General features: G+C 46.7%; 1 protein-coding gene and 2 long non-coding RNA genes across 10 annotated transcripts in view; 1 reads left to right on the top strand and 2 right to left on the bottom strand.

The window, feature by feature from the left end:
- XPO6 (exportin 6) overlaps positions 1-13,864 on the bottom strand; it is a 103,582-nt gene that overhangs the window by 56,939 nt on the left and 32,779 nt on the right. For 5 of the 8 annotated variants that reach the window (XM_078440050.1, XM_078440048.1, XM_078440047.1 and 2 more), the window contains exons 3-6: positions 12,070-12,182; positions 11,065-11,262; positions 5,859-6,018; positions 3,809-3,904 (exon numbers count right to left, since the gene is read on the bottom strand). In XM_078440050.1, the coding sequence (XP_078296176.1) occupies positions 3,809-3,904; positions 5,859-6,018; positions 11,065-11,262; positions 12,070-12,182 (567 nt within the window). The remainder of the gene's footprint in view (positions 1-3,808; positions 3,905-5,858; positions 6,019-11,064; positions 11,263-12,069; positions 12,183-13,864) is intronic. The other 3 variants (XM_078440049.2, XM_078440054.2, XM_078440053.2) reach the window with 1 other exon arrangement.
- LOC144614767 (uncharacterized) lies at positions 754-3,350 on the bottom strand. The gene is made up of 2 exons (XR_013552901.1): positions 1,103-3,350; positions 754-997 (listed from the first exon to the last, which is right to left on the bottom strand). It is a non-coding gene; the product is annotated as an uncharacterized LOC144614767 (long non-coding RNA).
- Positions 5,999-7,489, top strand: LOC144614768 (uncharacterized). Its single transcript, XR_013552902.1, has 2 exons — positions 5,999-6,093; positions 6,645-7,489. It is a non-coding gene; the product is annotated as an uncharacterized LOC144614768 (long non-coding RNA).

The raw sequence follows: 13,864 nt of genomic DNA, 5'->3' as shown, positions 1-13,864 counted from the left end.
TGGCGGCAATGTGCATCCCTGCCGAGAGGTGCCTGGACGACTCTGGTGCATTTACTCACTTGGAAGTAACCCAGACAGGTCAGGCATTCATGCAAAGATCCCCTGGGCTTTTTTACTTTTTTATTTCTTTAAATGTCGTGTTTTCTATTCAGTTCTACGTTTTCTAATCCAGGGTTTCTCGACCTCGGCACTACTGACATCCAGGGCTGGATAATTCGTTATCGTTCTGCGCGTCGTAGGATATCTAGCAACACCCCCGGCTTCCACTCATCAGATGCCAGCAGTACCCTCTCCTCCCTTACGCTAGCCAAAATACTTCTCGTGCTGCCAGCCAGATATCCCCTGCAGGGCAAAATCACTCCCCACTGAGAACCAGGGATCTCACTGCAGCCTCAGTCCAGCGAAATGGAGAGAAATTCCAGTCAAGGAGCCCTTAGGCTAAGAAAATGAGATCACAGGAGTTGAGTGACCCTCCCGAGAGACATCTTCCTCTAAGCAGCTTACAAGGGAACACGTGACAAGATTTCCAAGTGCACAAAGATCTGCAATCTGCAAAGTGTGGGAGAAAACAGGAAGGCATAAACTGGTCCCCATCATCTGAGCTCTCTAACGTACCTGCACCCCGGACTCCTGCCATCACTGGTATCCGCACAGACCCACACTGGACAGTACACGTCACGCCGATGAAAGGTACGGTCTCGAGTTTTATTGCGGAACAGTGAAAGCTAACTCGGAGCTGCAGTATTCACACCATTTCATTTTGTTCCCTGCTTCCCCCACCCCATCTGTCCAGGCAAAGAGAGGGGAGGACGAGGAGAGGCTCTGAAAGCAGAGGGGCTGAGGCCGCCCGGGCGCAGCAGGAAGCCGCAGCCCCAGCGTGTGGAGGGCACGGTCACGTTCCGTCCTCGGAGCACTGCTCCTCCTCTCCTGCTCGTCTCACAGCCCAGGACGGCCGCAGTCCGGGAAGGCGCCCAGCAGATGCGGGGTAGCCGGGGCTCTGAACCAGGGGGAGGGGGAGGCAGAGAGACGCGGGCTGAGCGGCCGAGAAGGCAAACTTCGGACGAAGACCGTGCGCCGAGGCCGCCCCTGCTCCACCACTTACTGGTGACGTGATTTCCCCCATGAGCCCCGGTTTCCTCGTTCGTAAACGAGAGATGAAACCGTCATCTACTTCACAGGATTCTGGTCTAATGAGGCAAGTTTCAAAGATAAGGCAACAATTTGAGGAACTATTCTGAGAAGCAGACCACAAGCACCCTTCAAAGCTTCTTCTATCTCCAGACTGCCAGAGTAGCCACCGCAGGGACTCGTCCCCGGGCTTTGTTCTTTGAAAATGATCAGACAAAAACGATGCTACCAGAAAGTATGCAGGGGGGAAAAAACACCAAACCCACCGCGGAGGGATTCGGGGATTCCAGCAGGGATTGCCGATTAAATAAAGGTTGGGTGGGGTGGGTATAGGAATTATCTGCTTTATTCACTGGGCCCTAAGGTTGCTCAGAATAATTTTTGTCCGTAACAGCGAGCTTATTAGGTCAATAAAGCTCAACAACTTTTTAGAAATCTTACTGCTTAATTGGTGTCTTAAGTGCACAAAGGCAGTTGAGCAAAACCATCAAAATAAATGTTAATTAAATCCTCAGCATCATCCAAATAATGGAACAAGATCCAACAGCTTCACTTGCAACTGTCAGAGAAAAAGGCATGTCAAATGAACATGCAATCCTGTATTTTTTTTAATGTTTTATTTTTGAGAGAGAGAGAGAGACAGAGACAGAGAGAGAGAGAGCAAGAGAACATGAGCAGGAGAGGGACAGAGAATCCAGAGCAGGCTCTGTGCTGCCAGCAGCGAGCCCAACACGGGGCTCAAACTCACAAACTGTGAGATCGTGTCCTAAGCTGAAGTTGGACGTTCAACTGACTGGACCACCCAGGTGCCCCCTATTTTTTTTATTTTTTTAAGGGGAAGTATACCAGCTTGCTTAACTTCCCAGGCTCCAAACAGTCTCCATTTGTTTTGTTCTTTCTCAAATACTAAAATTCAAGACTTCAAAAATGTCTTAATACTGTCTAAGAGGCAATTCTCAAGAAATACACACCACGTTTTTAGGTTTTGTTTATATGGAAATGTCAAGTTGGTTCATACTGTATTTTACCTAACCTCATAAACAAAACCTAGGCAACATAGAAAAGAGGCAAGAATATATTTTTGATTTGTATTATCTGATATTCCCCAACCTGGCCTCCAGGAAAATAAGTCTATCAAAGCATAAACTGAGTTCGCTCAGAACATGTAGCTGAACAAAGCCAACTAAAACATACCACTTTTGGCATTGGGAAATGATCTCAGAAAAACAAGTTTTACTAGAGTAAACTGCTAACTGAAACTGGATGCTAAGCCACTATTCAACCACCTAAAACCAAATCCAATTCAACAGAACTAATCTTTGCAAGCTACTATTTAAACGAAATGACATATTCTAAGATCAGCTAACCTGCAAGAGATTCCAAAGTGTACCCTCATGAAAGCAAGGCTCTGCCTCATTTGCAGTTTTTCCTTTAATCATCACGTATTGCAAAATTTAAATCTGCTAAGTCATCTCAAATATCCACGTTGAAAATGAAAGTCTGCCACCAAGTACAAATAAAGTTCAAATCCCTGTTGGCTTTTAAAACACTCTAAAGCTCTGTAATAGTGTTTCATCTAAGAAGTCTGACAAGTGGCTAACAGTTTTTAATCCAAGTATGACAAATGGAATTTGGAATAAATTGGTAGACTATGAGCAGTCCTCAAAACGTCATGCTGTATTTTCAGCTCTGCGAGAATTTCAGCTTCCACATACTAACAATAACAGGCTACATGAAACAGCTCGGGCTTAGAGGTGTCTGATTTCAACAGCCCATTTCCTGGGGTAAAGGAGAAAGATGGAGAAATATTTCCCCTCAGCCATACCAACCAACCTTTACAGCAGAGGAAGCAACAATATGCAATTCACAGGATGTACTCTACTTGAAAAGCACCTGTGATCATTTAGTGTAAACACAAGCATTCAGAAACGAAAAGTTTCTGCTCAGACACAATTTCCTCTTTCTATCCTTGAAGTAGCCATTTTTAGGCGAACTGCACTCACTTCTGAAAGACTGATTAATGTAACTGTGGATAATCAGCCTCCAGTAAACTACTTAGTGATACTGTAAATATAGCCATGCTTTATCAAATTATTCTGAACTGATCTAAGTTGATGGTGATGTGATTACTGCACACTGGCCCCATCTTCCCCGAGCCCCGAAGGGAAGAAAGCATTCCACATCCTCTTCTCCCATGTGTCGTGCCGCCCCCCCTACGATCCCCCCTGCCCCCCTACTCCCCCCCCCACACACCCCGGCTTCAGGAAGCCAACCAGCTCCTCGGACCTTGACCCCTGCATAACTGCAAAGCAGACCTTTCAGGCCCACGGGCTCATGCCAACGTGAGCATGAGCAATACAGCCATGAAATCTGAGAAAGAGCAAAAAACAAACCAGGAGGGACAACACAGTTGTAAGCTGAAGGGAACGGAAATAGATGACAGAACATCAAAGGTGCCATTTTTCTGATGGGTAAGGAAGAAACAACGTATGTTGTTCAAAACGTTACATTAAGGAAGTACAAGTACTTACAAAGAACCAAGTAGAGCTACCTACTCAGAAAACGTGGGCAGAGAGGCCAAAAAGTGATGAAGGAAAAATCAGCATCTGTATCTGGCATAGATAAGCAATCGCTACCCCATCGAGCCCCCCAAGTGCATTTAAAAAGAGGAACAGCATACGTGGTGGGCAGACCGTACCACTTTCTCCTGAGGTCGGGGATGGTGGTGGGGTGGCAGCAGTGACACTGTGCTTGTCCCAGACAGTCTCCAAGATACCTAGCGAGGAAGGAGAAATGGAGTTTAAGAGAGAAATGAAGTCTAACCTATGAAAGTCAGATTTAAAAACAGATCTGATCCCTTCGATCAAACGTCAGTATTTAAACCTCCCTCTCCCCACCGTAGGTCCAACTAGACACTCCCGGACACCGCCACCTGGATGTCCTAAACTCAATTCATCTTCCCCCACAAACCTGCCACTGCTTCTCTTCCGCCCCTCGCCCAGCCAACAGCGCCACCCACCCATGGAACATGGCTTCCCTCAGGCCTCTGCTCCCCCACCTGGCCTCACCCCCACCTCCATACAAAGGCTGCGCACGCTCAACGGGGTGCTACTCCTTCCACACCAACTTCTGACCTGCTCTCCTCCTGCCAATCCAAGCTGGACCTTTCTACCAGGCTGCTGCCTGTCCATCCCTCAGAGCGCCACCCAGCCGCCATCGTCCCCAGGAAGTCTCGTCTGCTCAGTTCTGCCTGTGAGTAAAACGCACCTCTACTAAACTCTTAACACACTGGCTTTAGCTGTCTTTCTCCCCAACTCAAGTACCCCTCATTAGAGACAGGGACTGTTTTATTCCTCTCGGTACCTCTTTATGGAACCTACTGCATAAGATGATCAGCTGTAAAAGCTTTTGAAAGTACGGTGTTTTCAAAACATTTAATATTATAACATGGATGGGCTTTGAAGTATCCCACTACGAAGGCCACATAGTGTATGATTTTTTTTTTTTTTTTTAAACGAAAAGGCCAAATAGGAAAATCCACAGAGATGAACAGATTAGTGGTTGCCAGGGGTTGGAGGGGGAAAGGGCAGTAATGAAAGTGTTCTGGAATTAGATCGCGGGATCGTTGCGCAACTTTGTGAACGTATTAAAAGCCTAGTTGTGACACCGTCAGATGGAGGATTTGACGCTTTGTGAATTAACCCCAACTGAGAAAATGTTAACGTCTTCACGGCAGGACACAGAGATATCAGACGTGGTCCTTAACTATAGAAATGTGACATCTAGTTGGGGGCATCGCTGAACGTGCTCTGAATGAACAAATGCTCTGCGGTGTGGGTCTCCCCTAGGGATGTGGGGAAGGACACGGGGCAAACGACAAGTCTGCTTTTGATCGGGCACTCTCAACCGATTTTAAGTGCCCACCGCACGCCCAGCACTTTTGTAACACAGACAAAAGAAGCAAGTTCCTAGAGATCCGAGAGGAAGTCTGGGCAGAGGGGCTGCAGATAAAAACTGTTTTTCTCTCTCTTTTTTTTTTTTTTTTTTTTTTTTTTTTTTGCGCTGCGGCATTCCTTCAAGCAGCAAGCGGGCCCCCGGCGCCTCAAGGGCCCCGAGACTAGGGCTGCACCTGCTCCTCGTCACAAGCAAGCGGCAGGGCCCTGGTGAGCCGGCGTGCTCCACCCTCGTCCCGCCTTCCCGTCTCGTTGTGCGGCTTGCTTTTGCTTTCTGTTTATTCTTACTCCTCACACACGGTTACGAGGCTCTGATAAAACGGACAAGATGACGAGGAAAATGCTACTTACGACCACGACCGGGCGCACGGGGTGCGGATGCCACATCTGGTCTCGCCTCCCTGAGTGGATTTTGAAGTTTCCCCATCCCCCCTCCTCCAACTTCTCCTGATCTTATATTCAAATTATTTTACATGAAGTGCTCGCCACCCACCTTACTGAGAATGCGGCGCTTGGCATTTCAATCACATTCCCGTGACCTGATCTCTACCTCCTTAACGACAGTGACAGTGAGGACCGATTCATAAAGACAGTACAAACAAGTAGGTTACGAGCATCTGGGGAGGTCCTACCACGTGCCGGACACGGGGCTCAGTGCTGACCGCACACGCCACCGCCACATTCCTTGTTTTTCAACTCGGCCACGGTCACAAGCAAAACTGCTCAAAAGTTCAGAGCGCCACCGCCAGCGTCCCTGGCCTCCACCGAACGGCTCACCTGTCAGCAGCCCGAGCACAGTCTGCACCTGGTCCAGCAGCAGCTTCCGCAGCTCCTCCTTCCGAGCCACGCTGAGGTCCTCACGGGGACAGGCCAGCTCTTCTGAAGTCGTCTTCAACATGATCAGCCCGAGGGGGGTTGTCACGGGGGACTGGATCAACTGCAGGGAAGAAGAAGTTCTGAGCAGACTGTCCAGCCGATGGAAGGACGAGGAGGACCACGAAACATTAAACCCGTGAGTCCCTCCATGCGTTTAATTTCACAGGAACGGGCCGCGTAAACCAGTGCTTCAGAGCGCATTTCTGTACGTTTTTTACTGATTCAAAGTACGTTCTCGTTTTATTCTAAAGACAAAACTCGAACCATGAACACAATGCTCTTTTACACCTAACACGACAATTTTTCTACATGCCCAGATTCCCAACAAAGCCCTGGTCCCTTTGCCCAGATTCGTGTATTAGCAACAAGGGAATGTGTGTTATCTTTTCAACATTCAGGGGTTAAATCAATGTTACGTTTCTAAGCTCTGCATGCTCCATGCAAGTTCAAGATTAAACACGTGGCAGAACAGAAACATGCATAATGAGGGCTACGGTTATAATTGTGCAAATACCTACATAGAGATTTGAGTTATTTTTCTACCACCGACAATATCCACTACACTGTACTAGTCGCCTTAAGCAAGAGACAGAAAGAAAGGTACACCTTCAACAGCATTAACACTATTTGTCTCTCTAGTCAATTTCTCAAAAATTCACAGTGTTGCTAATTCAATTTACTTTTTAGTTTCCAGAAATGGTAAAAGCAAGCTGCCACGAAAATTCTGTGGAGTTCTATGCTACAATCTATACAAGAATACGTCCACAATTGAAGGAACACTCGACCATCTTCTTTGATCATAATGAACTTTAAAAATCACTCATTCTCTGATACAAATAAGTTGTTTATTTATTCAGTCCACAAAAATCAGAGAAGAGGAGGGCACCAGGAACCGCAGCCGGACAGGACAGAACCCACCTTCTCCACTTCAAGCAATACAGGGCACCTGCCCTTCCCTTGCAAACAGCTCTCCCCTCTGAAGACTAAGGCAAAGCTCATCCCAAAGAGCAGGAAATTCAGGGAACTGAGGATAAATTCAACTGTCATTGGGAGCAGCGTGATGTAAGACAATTGGCAATAAAGGGCATGCTGAAAATGCTCTTATTAAATCAATTATCTTGGACACTGAAACTTCAGATACAGCCTCCACAAGTTTTCTCTTCTTTTTGTCCAAGTTTGGGCTACTTCTAACAACGTAAAAGAAAACGCAGCGGGAGGAACAGGAAATCCCTGAAGCAACTTTACTGACCCTTCATAAGCATCTCTTCCCATCCGGAGGCCTGTGGGTTATCAATCTGTACTTTAAAGATTCCCGTTCCTTCCCCCTCTTTCACTCCCGTCCTTCTCCTCTACCTCTTTCTGTGTCTATTTTCCCCCACAGCCCTCATTTTTACTCTCTCGGCTGGGAATGCTTCGTATTACCGACTCTTCCAATTTGGCAGTAAACTTTTCCTGTAGGTGTGAGATGCTCTGTGCTCCCATAGGAAAAAAAATCCTACGCTATGGAAAATGTATCCAAAGCCCTCCTTTCTCTCATCATTTGGAAAAAGGGGAGACAGGCAAAAAGCCAACTGAAAACAAAAGTTATTCTTTCCTGAAAGAACAGCCTGATCAGGGGTGCCTGGGTAGCTCAGTCGGTTAAGCGTCCGACTTCGGCTCAGGTCATGATCTCGCGGTCCGTGGGTTAGAGCCCCATGTCGGGCTCTGTGCTGACAGCTCAGAGCCTGGAGCCTGTTTCGGATTCTGTGTCTCCCTCTTTCTCTGACCCTCCCCTGTTCATGCTCTCTCTCTGTCTCAAAAATAAACATTAAAAAAAAAAAAAAAAAAGAACAGCCTGATCAAATATTTTTCTTCTCACCAGCTTTGTGTCCAAAAAGCTTGTTTGTAAACTAGCATTTCTCTCGACCATCTTCACATATATAATTTAATCTTGTAACTTTGGCAATTCTCTGCAATTTACTTTAACAGAAAATAAGCACTTTTAGGTTGAAGATCAAGTTCAGATCCTTTTTCCCCCCCTCAAGTTCAGGCACTTAGTGTGAGCTTCTGAAAAGGCTCAATGATTTTTATTACACCACCCAACCAGAAAAGAAATGGTAATTTTTTTCCTATGCTGCTTACCCCTTAATTACCTGGTGCCAGGCACAATGTGACCACAGGTTGAGCTCAGGAGATTTCAGGAATCTGAAGAACAGACTCTACAAAGCTGTGATAGTTGGCCTAGTGTATGGGTGGGAGGGGGAGGGCAGAGTGGGGGCAACAGAGGTCAGTTTCAACTTCAGCTATTTCCTTTTCCAGTGGCCTAGAAAGGGCAAAGCCAGCACAGAGAACTCCAAGTATCCCGCTGGGGCCCCAAATCAACTCCTCTCTGCCTGGTATGGTGGTCACCACAACGATGGCATGAACTGCATAGATGTCCCCCAAATTGTCAGTTAAAAAACAAAACAACCACCACAAAACAACGATGCGCCCCAGACAGCAAGCGGACCGTGAGGGAACTGAGCCCGCAAAAAACCTCTTAGAGACGGCTTATCCAAAGGATCGCAGGATGGAGAGGATGGTTCCAGAACTGGGCAGCTCTCTACCTGAAGAAAAGCTTACTTTCTTATCACTACCAGACACGTCTGCAGCGGAGCACCGTTATTCTTAACCTGGCTTTCACGCCACTGACTGCTTCGTACGGATAAATGAGAAGAAGCAGAGCGTTACTACAAGTGGAAGAATTTGAGAGATCACTTACTCCAATCCTCTCGTTTTACAGAGAAGGAAAAGGAGGCTCCCGGAAGCAGAAGGAGCGGCGAAACCCAGAGATGATCTGTGACAACAGACGCAGACCCCACACCCGCTTGCCCCCTTCGCTGCTCTTTCCACTATGGGGCGTTCCAAAGTCACAAAGGCTGCATGAGGTAAACGGAGTCATTTTTGAAGGGGTGCAAAGAGGGAAGTGGTAGAGAACAGAGGGCAACAACTAGCCTTTCTAAACCTCCCTGAGCACTTCGCCTAAAAAACGCTCTTCCAGACGGTCATTTGTCACCATTAATCATATTTCAAGGGTTGACAGGAAATCTGTTCTCCATCGAAAGGAGTGATCCCAGCCAGGTGGGAACACGGCTCCCCCGACTGCTACCGGCAGGACCGGGGGCCTCGGGCTCACGGTCCACTGCTGCTTCTCACGGGACCTGCCACTAACCGACCCAGGAACGCAGTCTCCCTCCAGGGAGGCCGTGGAGAGTGACCACAGCTGTCCTCATCTTGGAGTGAAGGCAAATATACCACAGAGAGCCAGCAAAACCTCTCCCCTCGTGTCCTACCCCTTCGGGCCCGCCGGCCTCCTTGCCATTCCTCAGGGTCCTTGCACCTACTATTCCCTCTCCCTCCAACACTGTTCCCCTAGATACCCACATGGCTCACTCCATCACTTCCACTCAGGCTTCTACTCGAATGGCTTCTCCTCAAAAAAGGCCTTCTCATCACGCCGTCTAGACAACACCCCCGATGCTCTCTTTCTCCTTGCCTTGGATTTAATTTTCTTCGTAACACTTAGAAGCACCTATAAGTCTATTTGTTTATTGTTTACGGATGTCTCCTCCTTGAGATTATAAGTTCCAGAAGGCAGAGCCATTGTTTTGTTTCATTACCATCTCCCCACACGTTTAGTTAGCGCAGGGCTCGTATTCAACAAACAACTTACTGAGTAAATGCATGAATCTCCTTTGCAGTATCAACCCTTTAAACCTTTAGATAAATGGAGTCACTACACAAAACAATACTGAATGAAGAATTTCTGTATCACTTTGAGGCAGTTCTCAAGAGAACTGAGAGAAGCAATAAGGATGCTCTATTTTTTCTTAGTTGCTAAGAAAGAATTAGTTTCTAATTCTTTGTAACAAGAGCAGACAGAATGTTAGAAAATCCTGAGCCTACAGTCACCGAGACACTAACTTACGAAGAATTTTATTCTATAAACGATACCTAATGCCCATTTCCTGTATACCCGTGACTATCTCAATAATATGAAAGTGTTTCCAACTTCCGCATAGGATTCAAGTGAACAACGGCATCTCCCGCTTGGCTTTTGGGTCCCACCTTTTGTTTGCCCTGATGACTTCCAAATCCTGACCTACGCCCCGACCACCTTCCCGAGCCCCAGATCCACAGCTCCCAATGTCTCCGGTAAAGAAGGAGGGCACAAATATCAAGTGCCTTTTCTGCCAAATTGAATTCCCCATCTTCCACCCCAACTCATTTCCTCTTCCTTCACCCCTGGCCTGGAGAATCTGCTATCTGAGCCAGAAACCGGGAAGGCATTCTAGATCCCGCCCTTGCCTCACCTCCACCACCCAGGCACTAACCAAAGCCTCCTGACTGGGTCTCCTAAGTGCCCCGCCTCCACCCGCCAGAGAGGCCCGGGGGCCAGGTCCTCACGGTAGCTCATATCTCTCCAACAGCAGCGTCAGGGGTCCAGCCTCACCCCTCTTCGATCCACACCCCATACTGTTCCAGAGTTGTGGCTCCAACACGAAAATGTGGCCCTGTCTTCCCCCCTTCTACCCACTTTTCATTAGCTCCCACGGAAGGACTACAGCTTACAAACTGAAGCCCCCCTGCAAGAGCAGGGCCCTTCCCCGCCTGGCCCCAGCCCATCAATCCGGTCTCTTACTCCAGCACCCCACCGCCTCACCCAACAACGCTGAGGACACCTCAGCTTCTGGGGTCTGCAGGCTGTATGCCACCGTTGCACGCCACACACACTTCCACAGTGTCGGACGATCGTTTGCACAGCTATCTTCTTACTAAAGCGTAACCGTCAAAGGCCTCAGCCGTGCACCCCAACACCTGGCACAGGACCTAACAGGCTTTCAGATCTTTGCTGAACAAAATTTCCCATGAGGTTAACAAAGCGACTGGGTTATCCACCCCCCCCGGCCCCGTTCAACACGCACAAAGGTACATGTCTCAAGAACACGAAGTGGGTAATTTGTCCTACGATGACCTCACTACCGCAGTTCCAAAATGCTAATCTGAACACTCCCCCTCAAGATAAGGAAATAATCACTTCTACAAACAAACAGTTTATGAGATGAAGTTTCCTTAGGTATATCCTTACCTGTAAAATGTTCGTAAAAAAGTCATGGTAGAACATGGGCCAATCTTGACGGCCAATATCAACAATAACTTTGCAGAGCTTGTTCCGGATAAAGTAAGGTAAGGTTTTGTGGTGAGCCAAAAGGAGTTTGGGCAGGCAGCTACGGATTTCCATCTTATCTTGAGATGGGACCCCAAGCCACATTTTATTGATCAGATTCTGAAAAACAAATACACGTCTTCTAAGTGAACCATCTGTACACAATAATAACCGGCTTTCATACAACGGTTAGCTACATCATCTCAAACAAAAGACCCTGCTTTTAAACAAAGGCTTAGGGCAATTTAGCAATAAGAGTACTAGGAATATTCAAACCCTAGAATACAACAATCCCATCCTCGAAAGATCCACTAAATAACTTCACAGAAACAAAAAGCTGCATGTGCAAAAACTTTTTATTACACCACTGTCTCTGATGGCCACCAAAAAATGAAGAAAACAACTTTAATGTTCAACAACAGGAGGCCCACTTGGTGAATAATGGTATACCCACTTATATAGGAATATAATATAAAGGCTAAATGGGGTGGGGGGGGGGGGCAGAATACAAAGAGGCATGAGCAACATGATTATAATTAGGTTAAAAAGAAAAGATATACACAGGAAGACAAAATTTGGAAGAGTTAAAATAAATGAAAATGTTTCTGGCTGGGTAACAGCATTATGGGTATCACCTCTCCTCCCAAACTGTTTCTCTTTCATTACCTTTCTCTTTTAAATGATGACGTGGAAGGCAAAGTTACACGTTACCAAACCAGCCCTGCCTCACCTTTCTGGGTTGAAGATGGAAAGGTGCCCCAGAAGCCAGACATCTTGACGGGGGCGGCGTGTGGGAGGAAGTCCCTGAGCTGAGCTACTGCTGTTTCCCCATCAGCTGCACCTCAAAGCCAAAGTCTAGTGCCAATGACCTGGCGTCGTGACTACAAAAGACTTTTCAGAACAGTATAAAGGCATCTGACAACTCACCTCAAACACCGTTAAACTGTACATCATGACATAGTCATTCCGGGTGCTGGAGAGGAAGTACAGGCAGAGTCTCCAGGCTCCTATTTGCTGGGCAAAGTTATCAAGAAGCTCCTCTGAAAAAGTTAAATAGCAACAAAGAAGGCTATGAAAAAGACATGAAATTAACACATGGCTGGGCTGTCTCATCAGGTTTTTAAACACACATCTCTCCATATAATTGAATGGCCCCCAAAACAATAGCAAAATCAGGCTGCGTCTTCGAGATAGAAAGGACAGACTGTACAACATTTTTCTGACTCTGAGGTGACAATGAACATGGACAATGTGTTCAGCCAGCTACAATCCAATAGCCTAAGGGCACTAATTGAGGCAGAGAAACTTTCAATGATAAAGTTCTTACTTAGCCTAAAGTGTGGGCAGACAGTGATCAAAGTATCATTTTACCTTATAAACGAAGGCTAATTGTTAACCTGTTTCCTCTGGGTTACCGGCTATATGTATTTCCTCAGGACTCAACAGTGTTCACACAAACACACACAAAATGATGGCTAGAGAAGCGGGACAAGAAAACATTAAGGCTAACCTTATAAACACAGGACAGGAAAAAAAAATGCAAGAGAATTACAGATGGCTAATTCTCTGTATTTGGTATTCGTTTGGTTTCATTCTAAACTACCACATGAAAAACAGTCTGTAAGTTAAGAGTAACAATCATGGGAGTTACCACGAGCAGCCCTGTCCACATCAAATCAGTTAGAAACGGTTTTCCCCCTCCTGAGGCTGCTGGTACCATCAGCCAGAAGCCCAAGACAGCAAGCACTGAAAGTCTGTCACCACGTTTCTGAACACACTGCCCCTTAGTCATCTTGACCTGCTACACAGGGCGTGAAATACAAAACAAAGGGGGTAAAAAAATTTAAATCAAAATAAACATACATTTAAAAGGTTAAAAAGGAAGTTTAAAAATAGAAAAATTTTAAAGAGTAAAAGGATGAATAAAAGACAAACAACCCCCAGAGATTCTAGGAAGCCCCTGGAAAAGCAGGAAGGACCCTAAGATCACGGCTCTGCTAGCAGAAGGCCTCACTGTAGCAGCCTTACGGTTAAGTAAAAGCTTGTATGAATCCCAGAGCAGGAGTCAAACTGGAAAGAACGAGCTCTGGCTAGAAATGAGGAACGCTGGGCTGGAGACTGTGCTGCTCACTCACGGAGTCTGATCCCGAGGGATCACTGCTCCTCTTTGATGCTTCGGCTTCCTCCACTGTGAAAATGACCAGACTGTCCCTTGAGGTTCCCTGCTAACAGCTGTACCTCTAGAGTACTAATAACGCGCCTCCTTTCCGCCACCTCGCCAGGAAAGTTAGTTAATCCTAAACTATGGAAAAGGAAGCACGTGGTTCCAGCCCACACACTCAAAGCTCCAAAGACTAGGCACAAAGAGAAGCCAAGTGAGACACACCCACCATATAGAACCAAACCCCTGGAGACTCTCCTTAGCCTGTGTTTAAATTAGACATTTGTAGTATCTGGTTATTTAAAGCTATTTTAAAATCAGATTAGAATACAAGTTTAGTTAAGAGGTTCCACTTTAAATTCATGAACGCTGAAGGTGAGCAATATTTGCTTGGCAAACCAAAAACTGAGAGAAAACCCAGGGTGCCTGGGTGGCTCAGTCGGTTAAGGGTCCAACCCTTGACTTCAGCTCGGGTCATGACCTCAGTGTGGGAGTTCGAGCCCTGCATCGGGTTCCGTGCTGACAGTGTGGAGCCTGTTTGGGATTCTCTTTCTCCCTCTC

Source organism: Panthera onca, chromosome E3, assembly GCF_046562875.1.
Source record: "Panthera onca isolate mPanOnc1 chromosome E3, mPanOnc1 haplotype 2, whole genome shotgun sequence".
Classification (NCBI taxonomy): domain Eukaryota; kingdom Metazoa; phylum Chordata; class Mammalia; order Carnivora; family Felidae; genus Panthera; species Panthera onca.
This window is presented reverse-complemented; position numbering and strand designations above follow the sequence as displayed.